Source organism: Gymnogyps californianus, chromosome 3 (assembly GCF_018139145.2).
Source record: "Gymnogyps californianus isolate 813 chromosome 3, ASM1813914v2, whole genome shotgun sequence".
Taxonomy (NCBI): Eukaryota; Metazoa; Chordata; class Aves; order Accipitriformes; family Cathartidae; genus Gymnogyps; species Gymnogyps californianus.
In genome coordinates, this window is record NC_059473.1 from 66446601 (window position 1) to 66468477 (window position 21877).

General features: G+C 37.2%; 1 protein-coding gene across 2 annotated transcripts in view; it reads left to right on the forward strand.

Annotated features, from left to right (window-relative positions):
• EPB41L2 (erythrocyte membrane protein band 4.1 like 2) overlaps positions 1-21877 on the forward strand; it is a 128778-nt gene that overhangs the window by 85773 nt on the left and 21128 nt on the right. For both annotated transcript variants that reach the window (XM_050894512.1, XM_050894514.1), the window contains 8 exons: positions 1746-1821; positions 3343-3561; positions 4022-4109; positions 5760-5912; positions 6766-6863; positions 12218-12390; positions 15826-16007; positions 20444-20506. In XM_050894512.1, coding sequence (XP_050750469.1) covers positions 1746-1821; positions 3343-3561; positions 4022-4109; positions 5760-5912; positions 6766-6863; positions 12218-12390; positions 15826-16007; positions 20444-20506 — 1052 coding nt within the window. The remainder of the gene's footprint in view (positions 1-1745; positions 1822-3342; positions 3562-4021; positions 4110-5759; positions 5913-6765; positions 6864-12217; positions 12391-15825; positions 16008-20443; positions 20507-21877) is intronic.

Genomic DNA, 21877 nt, shown 5'->3' on the forward strand with positions numbered 1-21877 from the left:
GCAATGAGGCATATTTACCCAATTCAGTACTATATGTACATCTGATAAATTAGGCTTTCTCATTTAAGGAGTCCTGCCTTATTTTGTAAGCAAAGTTATTGTTGTTCTAACAAATAATTGATAACTGGAAACACGAAGATATGCAAAAACCCTGAGCTCTCAAAAGGAAATATTGACTTAGCAGCCAGGTGGAGAATAAGGTTCACATTTAAGCAGAAATTGAAGTGCTCCAATGAAGAGTCATGTCTGAAAAACTGAAATAATTTTTGAAATGTTGAAAGACATTAGAAATTTTGACACAAAGCACCTCTTCACCTTTAACAGCTGTGAAATTTTAAAACAGGATTTTTTTAAAGAAAATAACCTGAAACAAAAAATGTCAGCACTCTTTTCTAGCATTATGTTGAAAATGGCATTTCAGTCTTTTTGTTGTTGTTGTTAAAAACACACGTTTTTCAAAGCATGATTTATCTGTGTAGGACAGATTTTAAAAATAATTTACTGTCCAAAATTCATCATTAACAAGCTTTATAAAATGATCACCTTTTTTTACCAAAGATTATTTTTGCTAGGTCTTTCACCAAAATATTATCTGCATTGGAAGAAAAGGGGCGAGAGAAAGACAAAAATGGCTACTTAATTGTTTCGATAACATTTTGTTTTCTTTTCTTATCTTTCTTCATCATTTTTAGTGGATTTACATTGTAGTGTTACTTTCTTTATGTTTGGCAAGATATGATAAAGCTCGAGTGCATTTGCTTTCACGCAGCATGCAAAACCAAACTATTAAGTTCTTTTCCTAGACTCCTATTTTGGAATTTTCTATTACGTATGTATGTCTGCATTGTACTTAATAAAATCTGTTTGAATTAGGAAAGTTCTACATTTTGTGAAGTTATTAGTACTTTCCAATGAAAGTATTCTTCTTGCACATAGTGTTACAATACTGGTCGAGTAACATTCTGAGAATGTATTTTAGTTATTCATGAGTGACTTCAGCTTTCAAGTCTTAAAATTATATTTAAAACTAGAGTTATGACTAAAGGCAACATTTTATGCTTTGTCAAATTATTAATCTAGTTTTAAGCATGCTTTTGCTTAAAAAATGCATGTGTTAACAATTCTAACACATGAGAATTTAAACTTAAAATATCATTGCTATTATAGTTGCTAAAGGTATTGTTTCTCAAAAAATATTTTAAAGGAGGAATGGCTAATATTTTTTGTCTTCCATGCATTCTCTTTGAATATGAATAATTTAGTTATTATCTTTCTGTTGTATACAATGCAGACCTCATTTTGACATCTCATGTTCATAGTTATTGTACAGTATCTCAAACTAACAGTCAGTTTAAACAGGAGACAACTGTTAGCCTTGGAGGAGTTGGAAATGAACACAAATTCACTGCAAGTGTCTTTGAAAAGTGACACTTTTAAAAGTGTTAATATATTATGGTAGTTTTCGAATTAAAAATGTCTTCTGTTATTTACATAACTTATTGTAAAACATTCTTTAAAACTAATTTTTAACATGCTAATCTTTCGCTGTATGTGTATATGAATTACTACCTGATAATGAAAATAATCTATGCTTCTTACTAATATACGGTAAAAAGAGGGAAAAAACTTTCTTCAAGATTTCAGTAATCTAAGATTTATAAGACTGCTAACATTTTTCAGTAAGGTTCTTTCTTTGCTTGCTTCATCTTGTTTGAGATTAACAATTGGACATTTCCCATGTTTAGGTTTACCTTGGATATTCACCTTTAATGTGAAGTTTTATCCCCCTGATCCTTCACAGTTGACTGAAGACATCACTAGGTATGCATAGTTCCTAATTTTAAACTTAAAAATTACTGTTAGTCTAATTTGAAGGCCATATAAAATTTCTTCAGTTTCTGGATGCCGTAACAGGTTTGGCTATTACTGTAGAACACTATAGATGTTCTTACATCAACTGCTTTTTGGAACAAGGTTGAAAAGACAAAGTGAAAACTTCGGGAAGAAACCTGAGAAACAAGAATTTAATGACAAGTGGGGGATATGATTTGGGCGGGAGGTAAGATGCGAGTGATCAAATTTGAAAGAAGCCAGTGGTTTATTGTCGGGCTGCTGCTTTATTATATAGCAAATGAGGGTATGGGGGTATTGATATTAAGAGCGAAGCTCAAGAGATCCAAGGTACTTCAGTAATAATCGAGGCTAGGTTGGTGAAAACGTAGTTTTGTACATATGCATTAAATAAAACCATAAAACATAATAAAACCTGAAAATAATTCTCTTCCAAAGTTCTTAGATAGAAAATACTTAGAATGCAGTGGATACTAGGCACCTAAAAAGTAGCATTGCAAGACTAACATAACCAATAGGTAGAGAGCAGGGAATTGACACTGATTTTTTCAGGAGTTATGGAAAACCTAAACACTTAGTTTTGGTTTGGACTTAGCTGACTCTGCTGAGACAGCATATACGTTACTACACATCGCATCGGATCAGTCTTCTGCACAAAATAAGATAGCTACACAAGTGTGTAGCTGATATATTACTAGAAATAGTCTAAGACATTTAGTGCGCAGTGTATTTAAAAGAAGCTGTCTGTGTTTCATTTGAAAATTTTCAGTGAGTTGGTTGGCTTTTCAATTGTGTGTTCAACTGATAAAAGCATTGTTATAGTTATAGCTTAAAGCTAAATTCCTTAAAATTTAAGCTTCACTTGTAAAACTTTTTTTTAATTTATATTAAAAATCTGTGCTAGGGTAGGTTGTCTACTGATTGTTAACTTGTTAAATTTGGTAGAAGACTGTATGCAGTACCTGAAATATTAAATTCTAATACATACATGGTTTAAGGAAGGCAGTCATGGGTTCAGTACTAAACTGGATTTCTTTTGTGTATTACATAACTTGATTAGCTCGTGAACTGCAAGGGATATAAAAGTTAGAATTTTAAAGCCAAAGGGAAATGTCAAAGGAAATGCATGGGGTTTTTTTGTAAACCTTAGATACCTGCAGGCTGCAATGTGAAACGGAGTTCCTAAGTCAGCTTTTGTTACAAACAATTAATTTGTATTGGAAATCAGAATTTTTCCTGCTCTTTGCATTATTTATAAAAGTAATATCGACTCTTAAAAATGGAAGTGAAATTTACTGTGTGACAATAATGCTCAAATAATGTAAGGTGTAACAAATTATTAATGCATTGACTTATTTTAAAATATGCTTATATGATTACATGCATCTCGATAAATTCTACCATATCTCTCATAAACTTGCCATTGGTAACACTTTCTCTGTTTTTGTTTGTTTGTTTGTTTGTTTTTTTCCCCTTTCCTTTGTCTCGCAGATATTTCTTGTGCCTACAGCTTCGTCAGGATATTGCTTCTGGTCGACTGCCATGTTCTTTTGTGACTCACGCCCTCCTTGGTTCATATACCCTGCAGGCTGAGCTGGGTGATCATGACCCAGAGGAGCACCGCAGTGACTATATCAGTGAATTCCAATTTGCACCCAATCAGACTCAAGAAATGGAAGAGAAAGTAGCTGAGCTACACAAAACACACAGGTGTGTCAGATACAGTGGGATTAAATGAAATCATCATGCTTTGTCACGTTTAAGTCAATTGTCTTAAAAGTATGTGTAAAACTACTAAGCTGAAGTTATTGTTACTTTGGAAATCTTTTGCTATGTAACTAGAACTTCTTACTTTCATGTGTTTAAAAGTTTCACTTTGAAAATAGTAGCTTCACTAAGATCTCAGAAGAGAACTTTTGGAGAAAATATTTTTATCTGAGCATATGAATTAGTTTAAGCAACATATAGCTAGAATATTTTGAAAGTGAAGACAGAAATCTCTACTAAAGGAATATAATATGCTCTGAAAGAACACTTTCCCTTTAGGGCAAAAATGCTATTAATACCTTACAAACTGAGGTTTTTCTATGTGTCTGAATTCCAGGATTCCACTCAGTTTTGATTCTCAGTTCTTTTGTCAATAAACTCAAGGCTTATTCAATGGTTTTAGGGGCTTGACTCCAGCACAGGCGGATTCCCAGTTCCTAGAAAACGCTAAGAGACTCTCCATGTATGGAGTGGATTTACATCATGCCAAGGTATTGGGGATTGGTTTGGTTTTGTTTTATTTTAGGATAGACATGCTTAGTATTAAAGAACATAGTATATATAGGTTATTTAAAAAATTTCGTACCCTCAGTTCTTAGGTATAAGCCTTTTATCTCTTGGTCATGATAATTACGCAGTTTACAGCTCTGACATCCTTAGAATTTATTTTAAATCTAAGTTTATTTAATGCATAGATGTATGTGCAGCTTGGAAATATTTTATTCCTAAGAGCCGCTAAATACATTTTAAATGTCAGATTTTTGATGCCAAGGAGACGTGGGGCCGTAAAGTAAAGCCTAATTGTTTTTGTAATACCATGAGAATTAAAAACAGAGGGAAGGGGTGGTCTTGAGGAAGGGTGTTTTTTGGTACTTTTTCCACTCCTCTGGGTAGATCAAATCAAATTTGCATTTCTAGTGGGATTTTTTTAGTTAAAACCCCAACAAACTGACTAACCAACCCCCTCCCACTCCCTCGCACAAATCCAGAGTCTCAAATCATTAGGAAAATTAATGCATTGTAAGCATATCAGTCCTATATTTAAAAAAGAAAATCAAGACTTTTAAGTACTGGAGAAACATTGTTTAATTCTGTTTCATATGGAAACAATGTGCACTTGTTTTTGCTATTTTCCATAGACTTTTTCCTGTGTTCTGTTAGAAGCACTTGAAAGAAATAAATTTTTATTCATGTGCAATAACTATGTCTGTAACATTTATTCATTTTTTAATACAAGTGCAGCGTGGCAGTTCAGTTGATCTGTAGTGTTCTAAGGAACTTAGATTTTTAGAGTTTTATTGGAGCTTTCTTTCACTGTAGTGAAGTAACTGCAAGCATTAGAACCGCTGTTTGCCAGGATCCACTTGCAGCTGTTAGTTATGCCAGTGAAGCAACTTTTTAATGACAGTGTTGGCATTTGATGTAGCTGATTTGTTTTTGGGGAGGACATGAGATTCTGCTGTATTGTGCAGTGGTACAATGTATCAAAGCCTTATCAATAAGTGGTTAGTTTTGTAGCCTGTAAAACTTGCATCAAACGCTGTCACTTCGCTCAGAATGCTGAAGAGAATGCTCAGAAACTCGGCCCACCAGCACTTTGAAATCATTATGTAGACATTTTCAGCCAACTATCCATTACTTCCTATATCTTCACTGGAATAGTAGGTGACTGGAAAAGATCACCATGATCATCAACTTGTTCAGACTTTCACTGACAGTTTTAAGTTGGAAAGGCCTGTTTTTAATTTTTCTTCTTTTAATATTTGTTGAAATTATTGATGCCTGTTTTTAATTTTTCTTCTTTAATATGCGTTGAAATTATTGGTAGCATACCCACCATACCTTTCCTTGCTTGTAAATTGTTGACTTAGTTCCTATTGCTAGAATATCGAAGAATTTCCCAGAACTGCGGCACATGCAATGGCATATGAGTGCCAAAGCCATTACTTAGAGTCCAAAGCCTTTCCTATACAATTAATATACTTGGCTATTTCTGCTTTAAGAATCTCATTGTCAGGGTCTTTTAGGTTTGAATATGAAACAAGTCCCAGTTGCACTATTCCCTCAAGGTATGCCAGCAATAATTACTTGTTTGGAATGTTATTAAACTGATTTTTATGAAATTGTCTCATACATGATAGGATTCCGAAGGTGTGGATATCATGCTGGGTGTATGTGCTAATGGACTGCTCATTTACAAAGACAGACTCCGGATCAACCGCTTTGCTTGGCCAAAAATTCTGAAAATTTCCTATAAGCGAAGTAATTTCTACATCAAAGTCAGGCCGGCAGAAGTAAGTAGCACCTTTCTGTCTTGTTTCTTTTGTGAGATCATTTCTATCCAGCAACAAGAAAACATCCTAATTTTTTTCCCAGATGTCCTCACAGGCTTATGTTGGATTCGAGCAGAACTTAAGAGTGTTTTATTTTGCTCTTCAGATTCTACTGATTGTATTAAACACTTGTCTTGATTAGTAAATGCAAACCAAGAAGAAAATCTATTTTCTTTTGTTAATAGATGCCATCTTGTAATTTTATTTTTTTTTTACAGGGAAAGCTAGTTACACTGGCCATGTTCTTACTGTCTATACAAACTTGCAGCCCTGGGAGAGAGCCAGCTTCTCTTCCTCTTTGGGTATAATTGTTCACTAAATGTATTGTTCTTTCACTCACTGATGGTGTGTAGTTGTAATATTTTTGCTAAGAAACTATTATATAGTGAAACGAATCAGGTAAGCTTAACACTGCAGTATGGATTTCAGACTTTAATTAAATCCAAGGAAAGTGTGCAGCACAACCTGCAGTACAATTACTTCATGCAGTTTAAAAATAAATACATTGGGCAGCTAGTCAGAAAATCAGCAAGGAACACTAAAGTATTATTGGATTTCTCAAAAGAGTCATTAGTACAGATAGGAAGTGATAATGTGATTACTACCCATCATGACTAGCCTGCCAAGTATAATTTTATTAAAAGGCTGGACATTCTGATTTTGATGATTTTTTTTTTTTTTTTTTTTTTAATCTTATGAAGTCTTGTGACAGGAGAATTACACCTTTTTACAGTAATTGAACTATCTGAACTCTGCCTGGTAGTTAATAGCCAGCTTAAGGAAATGGGTTAATTTATTTATGGATTCTTTCCAGCTGGAACAGTTTGAGAGCACTATTGGGTTCAAACTGCCAAACCATCGGGCTGCTAAAAGGTTATGGAAGGTTTGTGTGGAGCACCATACTTTCTTCAGGTAAATGATAATTCTCTGCTTCCCCCACTTTGCCCGGTATGCTCATATCCTTCTTTTAAAGGATATGAGGAAAGTAGAGATTTCCCCCATCTTTGCCCCTAATTTCTCAGTCCAGTAACACCTCTTAGACAGAAGACACCCTAACAATCATTGACACCAAATTACCAATTCTGAAAGTCTCAAGTACAACTAACTGCTTTATTTAATCTTTCAGAGTGCTAACAGGTTGGAACTAAACTAGTGATTGTACATAAGACTTTCTGAGAGACTGACTTTTCAGAGTGACCATCTAGAAAGCCACTATACACCTTCACGAGAAGCTCTCAGGGCTTGACAGTAATCTTCATTCACTTCACTTTTCAGAATATTCTGCTGAGTGTAAATGCTTACAGCTGAATTTTTCCTTATTTATAAACTGAGCTGAGTTCACAGTCATTCTTGAAAGAACAGAGAATCACTTTAAAAACAGACTACTATTTGTTTATGTAATAATCCATAACTTTCTCTGTTTTTTTTTTTCCCCAGCAACTGATAAACACAAAATTCTGAATTGGTCATTGAAACTATGGTCTATTTGTAAATGAGCACTTTAACAATAGGCCACAGAGTTGTTTCTCTTTCTACTTCCTCCATTGAAAAGAGATTCGAAAAGTCTTCCTTTGATTTTTATAATAGCACAAACTCCATGAGGGAGTGCATATGCCCTGTGCAGCCTAGGAGCCACAGATTTAGGCTGAATCTCTTATGTATTGAATAGGCATTGAATCTGAGTTTCTCGCTTCAAATAAGCACAGTAACTAGGGTATGTAAAAGGTAAGCTTTCTCCTTCAGTAGCCTGTTTTTTATTTTAGAAAAGCAATTGTGTTTTAACATAGATGCAATCCTGTTGCTGAATACTAGTCTAAGCTGAATACACTTGCTAGACTGAGACCTTCAGAGAACTTGGGGACCATGTGACCTAAGCAGGTCATTACTGGAACTGTCTCCTCGGATGGTTTTCAGTATACAGATTTTCAATGAATGTAGAATATTCTTGAAGGCAATGTTAGAATTTGTGCTGAGATTGGCAACCAGTCTCAAAATGCTCAATTTAGAAGCACTTCTTTTTTAAATCCTGATCAAAGATTATTTTTTTTTCATGTTTGATAGAATTTATTAGTTAAGTTGGTTAAGATACATAGTCCACCATTCTATTCTTCTTTAAAATTTGAAGTCTGCTTTGGCTGGTGATGTCTGTTACCACAAATAGCATGCAGTTCTGTCTGCAATGAAAAGTTTATCAACACTGTTCAAATAACTCATGCAGTGATTTGCTTTGCTGGGAAACTGTATTTCCTAATTTTATAGTAATAAAATGGACCTGAATAGGGAAAAAACAAATCTTATGGAAGTCAAAATCCTAAACTGAGAGCTACCATTTGCAAATATAAAAGTTTTCAGGAGCTTTAATAAGTATAATCTTACTACAGAAATTCTGACATAATACAAATAATTGGATTTTATTCCAATCAGAAGTGACTTTTCCTAACCAGGAATGACATTATAATGAGAATTATGTAACAAATACTTGAACCATTCTGTAAAATCCATATACTGCACTGATGTCATCAGACAGAAAATCCTCAGAACCTCTCATCCTGATTTAAAAACAGTAAAATAAATCCAGCTCTATTTTTCTCCAAAGATAAAAAGCAGAAAGCAATTGCTACAGTCCAAGAGACTGCAGCTCTTTCAGAGCATGTGTAAAGCTTGTGTATGATACCAATTGTATTCAATCTAGATGTACATTTTTAGCTTCCAGATCTCTTAGCATGCTCTTTACAATGTTGTAAGATTCCTTGTGTTGTCTTTTGCAATGTTTCAGTTTTTCTCAAATAATTACATTAAGATCCATCTTATAATGTATGGGAAATTCAGCCAGCATATGAAGTTATTTATAAAAATTTGTAATGAACTATATTGAAAATGACAACCAAAAGGCATTGGATTCACTTGTATCAGCTCAACCTTATAGGATTCCAGTACCATTTTCAAAGACCAACAATCTGCTTTAAGAAATACAGTCAGACTATGTATCTACATTAATCTTTTGAGGTAAGCTTAGTCTGCAACTCTGGATCTTAACCAATGGCTGCAGAAACCTGCTTATAATTCTGCTTTATGATGTTTTATTTGAAATTGTCATGATTGTTTCAGTGTCTCCCCAGAATGTCTTAAAATGGTAAAAGCATAGTCTTCAGTTATTTTATGTAATTAAGCTTGTAATACAAAAAATCCATTCAAATGCCCTTAATCAGGAAGTAATTAGTTCTCTTGTTTTTTCCACATTAAAAGATTAAAAGTTTATCTCAGCAGGGTGGAAGATAAAAATGGCAGTTAATGCTGTAGCCTTGCCAAGACTGGAAAATAAAGAACAGAAAGAACCTTGGAAAAAGCCTCTTAGCCTTCTTCCTCTTAATGCATAATGCACTCTCTATTGGAAATAATGTGGAGAAATAAATTGTCACAAAGATTGCATAAGGCTGTTTTATAGAAGCAATGAAAGTGAAGCTCCAGATACTTGTCATTTTATTACATAAGTGGCCTTAGTGCAAAAGGGTGGATTAGTCTGTCTTGAATTCTGTTTTCTTTAAAAATGTGTTGGAACAGATTAGCATTCAGGTGTGCACATATGCATCTTAGGCACACAGGATTGGATCATTCTGGCTGGTGCTCTGACAAAACCATAAACATCCTCTCTTAGACAAAATGGTAGCCTTCTACCTAGCTGTATTGGGTTTGCATGGCAAGGTTTTGGTAGCAGGGGGGCTACAGGGGTGGCTTCTGTGAGAAGCTGCTAGAAACTTCCCCCATGTCTGATAGAGCCAATGCCAGCCAGCTCCAGAACGGACCCGCCGCTGGCCAGGGCCGAGCCCATCAGCGACAGTGGTAGCACCGCTGGGATAACATATTCAAGAAGGAGGGAAAAAACTGCTGCGCAACAGCAACTGGAAGACAGGAGTGAGAATATGTGAGAGAAACAGCTCTGCAGACACCAAGGTCAGTGAGGAGGGCACCAGAGCAAAGATTCCCCTGCAGCCCATGGTGAAGACCATGGTGAGGCAGGCTGTCCCCCTGCAGCCCATGGAGGTTAATGGTGGAGCAGATATCCACCTGCAGCCCATGGAGGACCCCACGCCACAGCAGGTGGATGCCTGAAGGAGGCTGTGACCCCATGGGAAGCCCATGCTGGAGCAGGCTCCTGGCAGGACCTGTGGACCCGTGGAGAGAGGAGCCCATGCTGGAGCAGGCTCCTGGCAGGACCTGTAGACCCGTGGAGAGAGGAGCCCATGCTGGAGCAGGTTTGCTGGCAGGACTTGTGACCCCGTGGGGAACCCACGCTGGAGCAGTCTGTTCCTGAAGGACTGCACCCTGTGGAAGGGACCCATGCTGGAGCAGTTCGTGAAGAAGTGCAGCCCATGGGAAGGACTCATGTTGGAGAAGTTTGTGGAGGACTGTCTCCTGTGGGAGGGACCCCACGCTGGAGCAGGGGAAGAGTGTGAGGAGTCCTCCCCCTGAGGAGGAAGGAGCGGCAGAAACGTTTGATGAATTGACCGCAACCCCCATTCCCCGTCCCCCTGTGTCACTCGGGGAGAGGAGGTAGAGAAAATTCGGGAGTAAAGTTAAGCCCGGGAAGAAGGGAGGGGTGGGGAGAAGGTGTTTTAAGATTTAGTTTTTATTTCTCATTACTCTATTCTGATTTGACTAGTAATAAATGAAATTAATTTTTTCCCCAAGTCGAGTCTGTTTTGCTCGTGATGGTAATTGCTGAGTGATCTCTCCCTGTCCTTATCTCAACCCATGAGCTTTTCGTTATATTTTTTTTTCCCTCCCCTGTCCAGCTGAGGAGGGGAGTGATAGAGCAGCTTTGGTGGGACTGTGGTGTCCAGCCAGGGTCAACCGACCACACTAGCTCACCATTCTTTTTGCTAAGTATGTGAAAATTCTTCAGTTTTGCTGAAATATCTTTAGAATGACTGTCAGTTTTCAGAACCCAATACTGAATACTGTCTTAACATATGTTGGATCGGATTCCACTGACACAGATATTCCCTGTGCAAATGCTTCAAAAGAGGAGAACAAATTCAGCATACTTTTAAGTCTCACTTGCCCATCTGTGCCATCCTACGTACAAAGGGCACAGTAGTTGCTCGTTCTGCTTGAAAGAAGCTGATGTTCAGTGAGCATCTCGTTCTTTGCAGATCCTCAAATCAAAAAGCTCTATCTGGAATACTCTGATGGTTTTATACAGAGGGAGAATAGGCCATGGAGACTGCCATACTGGGTGAGCATGTATTTGCAGCACTATGTTGATCCAGAAAGCAACATCAAAGACCTTTCTAGAGAAGTGGAGACTGGGAAGAATTCCTGCAGTGATGACTGTTTATCCTATCAGCAAAGATGGCACTGGAACAAAGCTGATGGCTCAGATTTCAAAAACAAAGTACAAGCAATGAGGGTTAGATGAATAAGAGCTCCTGAAGTCCTCATACTGAAGGAAATTCAGGGAGCTACAGAGGACCTGTCTCTTCAGACTCATGTGATGTCAAAAACTGGTGGAACAAAGCGGAATCCCTCATAGCAAATTCTGCCACATTGTTACTTGGACTTTCTGACATGGAGAGGTACAACCATACATACCCAGCATGGAACCCAGCATTAGTAGTACTCATAACTGAATCTCTTTTTCACCCTTTTCATGATATGCTTTTTTCCCTCTCCTTATATCCGGTAAACATCAACTTATATGAATCTATAAATGACATTGTGAAGAAACTGGAGTCTGAATCTAGCTTGTTAAACTTCTGTTGGGTCACAACTCTCCAGCCATCTCAATCTTTTTTTCACTTGATAAAGCCTTCTATGCAGCTTTGAGATGCCATTCCCTAACTCTGAGGAATAGCAGCTGCCATATTGGTGCCTCAGAATATAGGAAGGACAGTGGAAGTGGGATATATAGTTTCTACTATAAGTAACATTGTAAGGAGAGAGATCTGAGAGGTATTCTACAAGGACTTATAATGGCCTCATCTTTCTACAAAAAATACAATTTAACCAAGATAGCACCAAAAGATAAGGATCCCAGATGCTTAGTCATACTGTGGAAAATGTGATGGTTATCAGCATCACTTCAACTCCAACTGCAAATAAATAACATGCATTGTTTTAGAAGTTCTTCTCAGAGCTTAGGGTAGAATCCTTTCTTGGAGTGCAAAAATCATGCATGGTGAACTGAAGTTGAAATAAAATAAGTACCTCATTAAATACATAAAATAAAGCTTTTTTAACTGACTTTCCTCATGTTTACATTTTAGACTTCTGTCACCAGAACAGCCTCCAAAAGCAAAGTTTCTAACCTTGGGTTCCAAGTTCCGCTACAGTGGACGTACGCAAGCACAGACACGACAGGCTAGCAACCTCATAGACAGACCAGCTCCATACTTTGAACGCACTTCAAGCAAACGTGTTTCCAGAAGCCTTGATGGAGGTATGAAATTTGACTTATTTCTTCAGTGTAATGATTACATTATGTGTTGTCACTCTCATCTGACCAACATTCAAAAATGTTGACATTATGGATGGCCAGAATGTCAACTGACAAATTTATGAATTTCAGTTTCTGATGGGTTATGTGAGGAGTAGCCACTTTGGTTACTTGTCAGTTTTAGGTGACTTAAACGGTAAGTTAAGTCACTGCCTAAATTGTATGGCACTGCTGTGAATATATGGAGGATTCTATATTGGACATGTAGCATCTGTGTTCACTATTCATATCTGTTTTATGGGATAGGCATGCACTACATGCTGTTGACTAGAATTGTTTGGTCAGCAGCTTCTTTTCGGCTCTGGGTTGGCCTGAGTGTCTCTACACCAAACAGAAAAGGCAGAAGAAATTGTTTCTTCTAGTTTTGTATCATTTTGTTCAGTATATTGCTATCCTAGTATATTTATTAGATACTTCTGTGTTTAGTTAACAATTTTTATGTTGAGGTTGTTTGAATATCTAAAACTTTTTTGTCATTACTAGTGTTTGGTCTCTTTGAGCAGAAATACCTTCTGGTTTCCTTTATTGAAAACAGGTGTGCTTTCCAAAGGCAGATATAGCAGCAGTATGTGTGAGAGATGTAGAAGTACATGTTTAAATCACTTCTGAAATAATATAAAGTAGAAAAATTCTTCAGAAAAATGACGTGAAGCTTGACTTAGATTCAGGCATACAGAACTTCACTAGAATAAAAGTGAACTGTGACAATGATGTGAGTTTAGCTACCATTCAGCTGTTAACTTTACCTTATTTTCTCCAAAAATCTTTTACGTAGAAGACTTTTACTTCTGCAAATATTCATTCTTCTATACTGGGTCAAATGAGCAAACTGTAACACTTGCTTGGGAAACCTACAAAGTCTTACCTTTTGAGAACCGAAGCAAAAATAAGAGGCAAAAGTGCTTGCACGGGTAGCATTTGATGAGTCCTTGTGGCAACCAAAAGACTCATCACCACATCAGTGTTACCGTCTGAGTTTGGTTTAGTTCCTGTACTTCTTTTGGTTAGAAACAATTTGAATTCTTCCCAACTCTCGGAGATTGTATCATCAAGCCTTTCTGGGATCCCTTGTGCATCATCTGCAGAATACAGATGTGTATGCATGTGTGTTCAGGACCAAAGTTTCACTCTTACAGAACCATCACAGTCAAAATTTTGAGCATGATGAAACATTGCTCTTGGTTTTCCTTTTTTTCCCCTTAATCATCTTTGGTTTCATCTCAAATGAAACCAACTATTCCTGGCAGCATTTAAGGTATCTTGCTAGTGTTGCCATCTGCAGGCTCTAATAGTTTTAAACTGTATTCATTCAAAGTCAGATATTGTTTGTTCTTTAGGCAGTACTCCAGATGTAGTTTCATACTGTGAGTGTACACTTGAAACGAGAAATTCTGTAGGGGGTGCACTTGCACTCTGCCTCTCCTTTATGAGCAGCATGTCCAGTGCCATTGTTCCCCCCAAATACCTAGAGCTGCGTACTCATCCTTGTAAGGGTTACTTTTGCTCCACTCCCACCTTGCCCTCACTAGAGGGACTGCAGCATTCTGGAAGAATGGGCTGAAAGGAACCTTTTGAAATTCAGCAAAAATAAATGCAAAGTTCTGCATCTGAGGAGGAGTAACACTATACACCAGTATATGCTGGGGGACCAACTGCACTGAAAGCAGCTTTGCAGAAAAGGATCTGGGGACTCCCGCTGGACAAGTTGAACGTGAGTCAACAGTGTGCCCTTACAGCAAAGAAGGCCAGCTGTATCCTGGGCTGTATTAGCAAGAGCACAGCCAGCACATTAGAAGAAAGTATTATTCCTCTCTATTCAGTACTTTGTGAAGACCATATCTGGAGTACTGTGCCCATCTTTGGGCTCCCCAGTATCAGATGGGCATTGACATATTGCAGTGAGCCCAGTAAGGGCCACCAAGCTGGCCAGAGGGCTGGGGGCCCATGATATGTGAGGAGAGGCTGAGGGAACTGTGGTCCTTCAGCTTTAAGAAGAGAAGGCTGTAGTGAGATATTGCTGTCTACAGCTACCTACAGGGAAGGTATAGAAAAGATGGAGCCACACTTTTCTCAGAGGTGCCCAGTGATAAGGCAATGGGGAGTGCCTGCAAGTTGAGACACAGCAAATTTCTGTTAGAAATAAGAATTTTTTTTTTTGTTTAAAAAGACCTTAGATATGCTCAAAACTCAACTGGACAAGTCCCTGAGCAACCTGGTCTAATTGGACCTGCTCTGAGCAGGAGGTTGGACTAGCTGACCTCTAGATGTTCCTTCCAACCTAAATTATTCTGTGATTTGTCAAAAGTTACTTGTGGAACTTGAGGGACATATACCCAAGAAATGCTCTATTTGCCACCCAAGAAGGGATCAGAAGCTTAAGTTGCAGAACTTACTACTTACAGAGGCCCTGAAAGCTTAACATCCCAAATCCCACATTTGCCATTAGCTGGCCTTGGCTTCTCAGCAGCTTAAGGGAGTCTCTGATGTGGAACTGAGCGTGTTTTCAAGAGAGGATATCCCTCAAAGGTGCTCTAAGAAACACCTCTTCCTCTCCACTTTCTGCACCTTGGCTTTGTAAGGCAAAGGCATATGGAGGTATTGCAGAGGACTGCTAAGTGAATTAAGTTTATATCAAAGTTGTGTTTATTAAAGCTGCTTGATTTAATGAAGTCTCCTGTATTTCATTACTACAGTTTTGACTGAGCCAGTCATCCTGATTTGAAAAAAAAAAAGCCATCCTGCTCATTAATCCTATTATGCTGAATCAAATAAGAGAAAAAACTAATTTAAGGCCTTTTACTCTCTTGTGCTTTGACTGTATTCAAGTATACATATTCAGTATTTCCCCCTTCCATTTTTTGCAAGCATATAGGGAGGAAAACTCTTACTTTCACTGAGCTGTTGTTTCTGCAGTTTTGCTAAGGTTCCAGAATAAAAATACTGTGATGGTTATATGCATAGCTATTTCTATATTGCATTAAAACAGTCCTCTCAAAATAGTGAATTTCCACAAAACACTGTTGCCTATTTCTCTCTTTTGTTATGGTGATTTACACAGTCACAAGAACAGTACCTTCAATTTGTCTTCCAAGACTAATCAAAAAGTTCATCGTTAAATACATACCTGATACTGTGAGGTTTTTTTCCCTTGCATAGTAAGTCCACATTATATGACAAGGGTACATTGCTGTTCATATCAGTGCAATGAGAACCATAGACTTTTTGCAAAGCCAAGAAGCTGAAAAATATTGTGTCACTCAGTAACTAGCCTTTATTGCTCATTGCTGACATCACCATAAAATCATTTTGTTAAGAAGTCTTAAAAACAAAATGTTCCAACTTACCCCAATTAACCAAAATTATTTTGTTCTCCAATAGCTCCCATGGGTATCTCAGACCAAAGTCTGCTAAGAGACTTACCTGCTACTGAAGGGCAGGCTGCTGGAGATAAAATCATTGACATTGAAGCTGCTGGTCAGGCCAAGTTAAAAGAAGGTGGCAGAGAAGAAGATGGAAGCCCAGTCAAAACTCCGCAATTAGAATTGACTCAGGATGGAAAGGTATGGCTGACTTTCATACCAAGATTATGTATTCATGTGGTGTGTGTCCATGTGTGGTTATTTAGTGCCTATCACTTCTGAGCATCATACAGAACACCATATTAAAATATTAAAGGAAAATTGTCAAGTGCTTTCTGTAGGTTTAACTTAATGAAAGTGTATGTAAGCAAAAGAGAATACAAACTTCTGAATGGCATTGACCTAGGGTTTCTTTTATTGCTATGAATTTAATTTGAATTCTCAGTAAGCTTGCATGAGTTCTTGAAAAAAATGTTTCAAAGGGTAAATAATGTTTTATTCATTTCCTTAGTTTGTTTAGACTTTAAAAAAAAATTGGTAGTATATCCACAGTTGTGTACATTCTACAAAGTTGGGTATATTATGACAGTGTTTAATTACCATAGGTAAGAGTATTGTTTTAGTAGCCATTGCAGAATTATTTCATCCTTTAAAAGCTTGTATGTTGACTGAGGTGTAGATTTCTGTGAAAAGTTGAGTACTTTGGTCTGTTCCTGTTGCAAACAACCATTTACTTGTCTGTTTGTTTGAGCTACTAGAGGAATAGGTCAAAAAATTAAATTTACATCTTGTATGATTTGATGTAAAAATTTCCTTCCAAAGTGTCAGCTAAACTCTGCTGCTCTTCTCTCTTGGAGATCATTTCTTTTTCGGGCAGTTCTCCAGAACTTTCTTTCATATTTCAAGAGTAATTTTGTTTTCAAACATTTTTGCAAGTTAGCTACCTATTTGATTCCTAGGGGGACTGCGGAGTTTCTCTGTGCGGTTCACATGTTCCCACTGCATTCAAGTGTAGGAAGGGAACAAATACCAACAGTTGCACTTTTTTTGTTTGCTGGCAAGTTGAAATAATTTTCAGTTAGCCTAGGAAAAAGACACACACAGAGTTTCTTTATGGGAGAAAAATGGTAAAATAAATTACTATGTTTTGACTTTGGGCTTGTTAAAATGGTGATACTCTTGTTTTCAAAGTGGCAGTATCTTTCAATATTTTAACCAAAAGAAGAAGAAAAAAAAAGCAGTATTTTGGGATGTTGTTCCAGGAAGCTGTTCAGTAAGGTTTTGTTACACATGCCAATTCTGTGAACAGCTTTCTCTCCCCCCTAGTGCAGATACTTCTTTTCCTTTCTGGCTCTCTTTAAGTCTTAGAGGAAATGGTTATAAACTCAAGAGTCAAAGTGGCAGCTTGCCTTTCGTGTACTGCACTGTCCCCTGACCTTTCTGCAAAGCTTTGAATGTCTGTCTGCTTCCATCTGTTGTAAGTAACTATTACAGTTCAAAAGTGCACAGTTCTTTACAGCCTGAGAACAAAACATTCGTAATGGGTTCCTTTCATAATCCACAGAAGTAAACAAGTTGGCTGCTTGTAAAACACAAGGGGATTTCTATTTTTATTTGGCATTTCTATTACATTAGTAGAGCTATCCCTACTTCTAAGTAAAAATTTTCACTAACTAATAATTTCTTTTTTTTCCCTCTTCTTGTGCCTTCAAACTTGCATTTTGTTGTGCTTTCATTTTCCACTGTGCACAGAATTTTTTTCTTCAGCTCACTCACGTACACCCATCATCACTACCCATCCATTCTGTGTCATCCCATCTCACAAACCTGTCACCTGTCCCTGAGATGGACATGCTTTCAGATATTTCAGAGGAAGATCCCTTTGGGGAGCCCCTCCTTACCATCCCAGACATCTCAGAGTGCAATTCCATGAAGGAAACAGCAGATCATAATAAAAACGAAAGAGCTTTACCGAATAATATCTTTGAATCTATGAGACCCCTAGCTAGTCGAGGCTCCCCTGCTATGGAGGGAAAAATCCATACAAATGACTACAAAAGCACTGAGTTGTGTGTCTCATTCAGCTTTATCAGATGCTTTTCTTTTAGTTTCCGTTCGCTGCTTGATGAGGATGGTTATATTACTTTTCCTAGCCTTCCTGATGTTTGCATCTCTTTCCTCCCACCTGGCCTTCAGCACTATATTCCTATTACCTCTCCTTCCTTCATTCCCTCTTTTCTCCTTATCTTCGTGCTGCTTCTGTCTGCTTTCCAGTCTATTCCTTTTTCACTCACATTTTCCCTTCCTCTCGCTCTGTCCCTCTGCTACCTGGAGCCTAAGGTGACTTCCTTTAGTGCCTCTAATGACAATGACCTGAATGACAAAGCAGAGGAAGAGGAGGTGTGTAATTTTGTTGCTTAAATGTTGACACTTGTACATAGCTTTTATGCTTGTTCTCTCAGAGGCTTGCTCAGTTTTGCACACTTCCTAGTATAGGGATATGTCTATGTACATGCCTGTATATATATAAATACACACACACACGTGTATGTCTGTATCTTTCTAACTTTTCTCATTTGTGAAAAATGGCCATTGTGGGATTTTTAGTCAATAGATAGCTGGTGTTTTTTCTGCCTGAATTCCTACAGCATGCATAATTCCGTTAGATTCCATAGATACTGAGCTGCAGGTAGAGTTGCTTTGTAGTTCAGAATGTTTACGAGCACATAAATCTGAATACTGAAAGTGCTATGTAATAATAGATATATTATTACTTGATACTATTTGCAAGTTGTGCTACTTGCACTATCAGTTTGTGTTAAAATGCATGTCTCCTGCGTGCATTGACTGGAATGCACGTCTCCAAAGTTCTGTTTGGATCTGAAAAGTGAAATTCCTAAAAGCTGAATTGAGAAAACTGTGAATGCTTTAAAATCAGCTTTTTTGTTATTCCAGATTTCAGATGTTTCTGCTCTACAAGGGTGTGTGCAAAGTTGAGTCTGTCCAAGGCACTTTTTTTTTTTTTTAAGTGCTTTGATTGATCTCTAGCAGCATTTAAGGTGGAGACTGATTTTGTTCATTAGCTGGGATTGTAGGTTGTGTCAGACTTTAATCACTGGAGTCTGAACATTCTTTGAAATACACTGTTAAAATTGCTGTACAGAAGCCTCAGTCACACTTACACATTGCTCTGATCATCTGGAGTTGTTGACAAAATGCCTCCTTTCCTTATGTCTGCTGTGCATGTTACAGCAATACCACTAGAAAAAGGTGGTTTATTTTGATCTTCAAAGGAAATATGAAACCAAATATTATAGAATCAAAGAGGGGGGAGGGCCTGTTCAATGTTACATTTAACAAAGTTCGTTAAACCAATTAAATCAATACAATGTATGTATTAAAAACATGCTAAATACATGATGTCATTAAAAACACCAATCTAAGTTTAAAATAATGAAAAACATGACTTAAAGACTTTCTCAATTTTTCTGTAACCTAATCCAATCCATCATTTGTAACATAAAGTTGCAGAAAATAGAACCCCAGATAAGTGAGAAATGAATAAAAATGCGCTATGTATCACATTATGTGTGCATTCACACAGAATCCAAAATGCAACAGTATGTGCAGTAAGTAAACCCCTCTTCAAATTTATATACTTGCTTGCATTTGGAAGTATTGACTTCTAAATGCATCTTTTCCTAAGATTAGCAATTGATATTTGTACCTGTGGAAAGACTGGGAAGTGGTTTGCCTTTTAAAGAATGCTGTTCCTTAAGGCATTCAGAATACTTGTAGGTAAGATATGAAGATTAGCTATCATTTCCAAGAGTGCATTGCAGTTTGAGGAAGAATATGTTCACCTAAAAAGGGGGTGGTGTGCAAATAACTCATCCCAAGACAGCAACATTCTTAAAATAATTAAGACAGTTTGTAAATACAGTATCTAGGTGTTTGACTTAAATCCTGGACTCTCTTACCAAAAGAACTCATGCATTAGATTCCATTTTCCCATCACCTTGTTGCAGAGTTTAAGGCGCTTACCATAGAAATTATGCATATCATTTTTTTTCTTTACTCATTCTTAAATTTCCATCTGGGAGAACACTGAAAAGTACAGCAAGAAAGGGACACAGTGTGAAACTTCCATTTTTCATGCCACTTATGCCAAATACTACTTCAGCCATTCTACGACAATGTAGGTGAAGGAAGACCAAAGTCGCTTAATAATTTCAACATCTGGGGCCGAAACAGTAAAGGTCTGTAAATATAGCACGTTTTGCAGCATTTACAAAGAGATGAAGCCTCTATGTTAGTCTGTAAGCATATGTTAACAGTGCCTTTTCTTGATAATTTGCCATGTGCTCGCATAGGTGGAATCTGAAGAGGAGAAAGCACAGCAGAAGGTGCATGGTTGTTTTTTTACTATTGAATCTGGCTGTAGCTGCCTGCCTTGTTAGCACCCTAAACTTTCCGTGGATTTAGTCTGAATAGTGCCTTTTCACCTTACCATTTTATTTCCTTTATTGAACTGTCTGATTCTAAGGGTCTTTTTTTTATTTACTTGCTGATACATTTTATGTTCATTTTGATTTTTTTTTTTTTAATTTTTTTGTGTGTGTGGCTTAATTTCACAGAGCAATTCCTTGAGAGTAGACGGGGAAAATATTTATGTCAGACATAGCAATTTAATGTTGGAGGTTTGTATATAATATAAGAAACACTTTCCCTTCTCACGGGCTGCCAAGCTGCATGGGATGGGAGGTCACTTGCAGGCTGTTACAGACACAGTGCATGAAGTGCATGGGGGAAAACCAGCTTGGAAATGTTGCATGTTATCATTCTAGTTTCTGAGTTTAAATTAAAAAAAAAAAAGAAAAACACCAAAAAAATCCAAACAAACAAACAAAACCCTCAGCTTGAATGTTGAATGTACATTTTGTATATTTTTGCTAGATGTTTTCAAGGTGGCAACTGGGAATAATAGCCCTATTTAGATAAGGCAAACACATGGGTCCAATTCATAATCCTAAATGGGATTTTTATAGATTGCTCCTCAATGTGTGCATCTTCTGTTGAGCAGGGTTTCTAGTTTTTGCCAGTTTAATCAACCTTTATCAAATACATTATCTGAATAAATGGAGTTAATAAGGCACAAGCAGTGGTCGAAGTATGGAAAAACTAATTCTGGTTCTGACGCTCATTGATTTTAGGACCTTTGAGAAATGTATATGAGGATCAGATTTTTAAAGGGAATGTTTAGATATGCTTCTGAAATCTTTGCTTTATTTTTTCACTTTTCAAACGGAAGCAATTCTTGCTTCCTAAATGTTGATTTTCACTGAAGACAAGCAACAGCAAAGAGCTTTGAACAGTATGCTAATGCCTAGTGCTTTGTCACTGAAGTGGAGATTTTTCTTATAAGAATTTCTGTATAGTCTGTTAATCTGGATTATTTTATCAAAGACTGTCTGTAGTTATAATCAGTATCATTTAACTTGTGGTTAATAACATAAGCTAGTAACTGAAGAAATTTTAGAAAATCCTACTGCTGTCTTTAATTTTATTCATCCAGATGGGGCTATGAATAATTCCCTTTGTCACAAAAACTGTCTTTTTAAAAATCATTGGTTTTGTTCAGTAATAAGGAGATGTATGGATCGCAGTAACCCAACTAATATGGTTTTTGGCTTTTTGCAGCTTTTGATCACTATTGAAACTATGCTTGTGTATAACTTACTAAAGCACTGAAAGCGTGCATTGCGTAACTGTGCTTTGATCAAGTCCAAGAAACGTGCCTTGTGTCAAGCCAAGACAGGTTTTAAAATAATGACATGATTGTTACGAGCTTCAGTTGTGTAACAGAATGCCTTTGGCATAAGGTTTTACTTCACTTAGAAAATACATGCTTTAGGGGGACATACTTAATATCTTGTTTGTTAGTCCTAGATTAAAAGTGAAGCATTGGTCCTGTGACAATATGAACCTATTGAGTTGCCAGAAGGGGAGAGGTTCTTGGTGTTCAAAGTGCATGTGTGAATATTTGCAGAATTAGGAAATAGGTGTGCAGC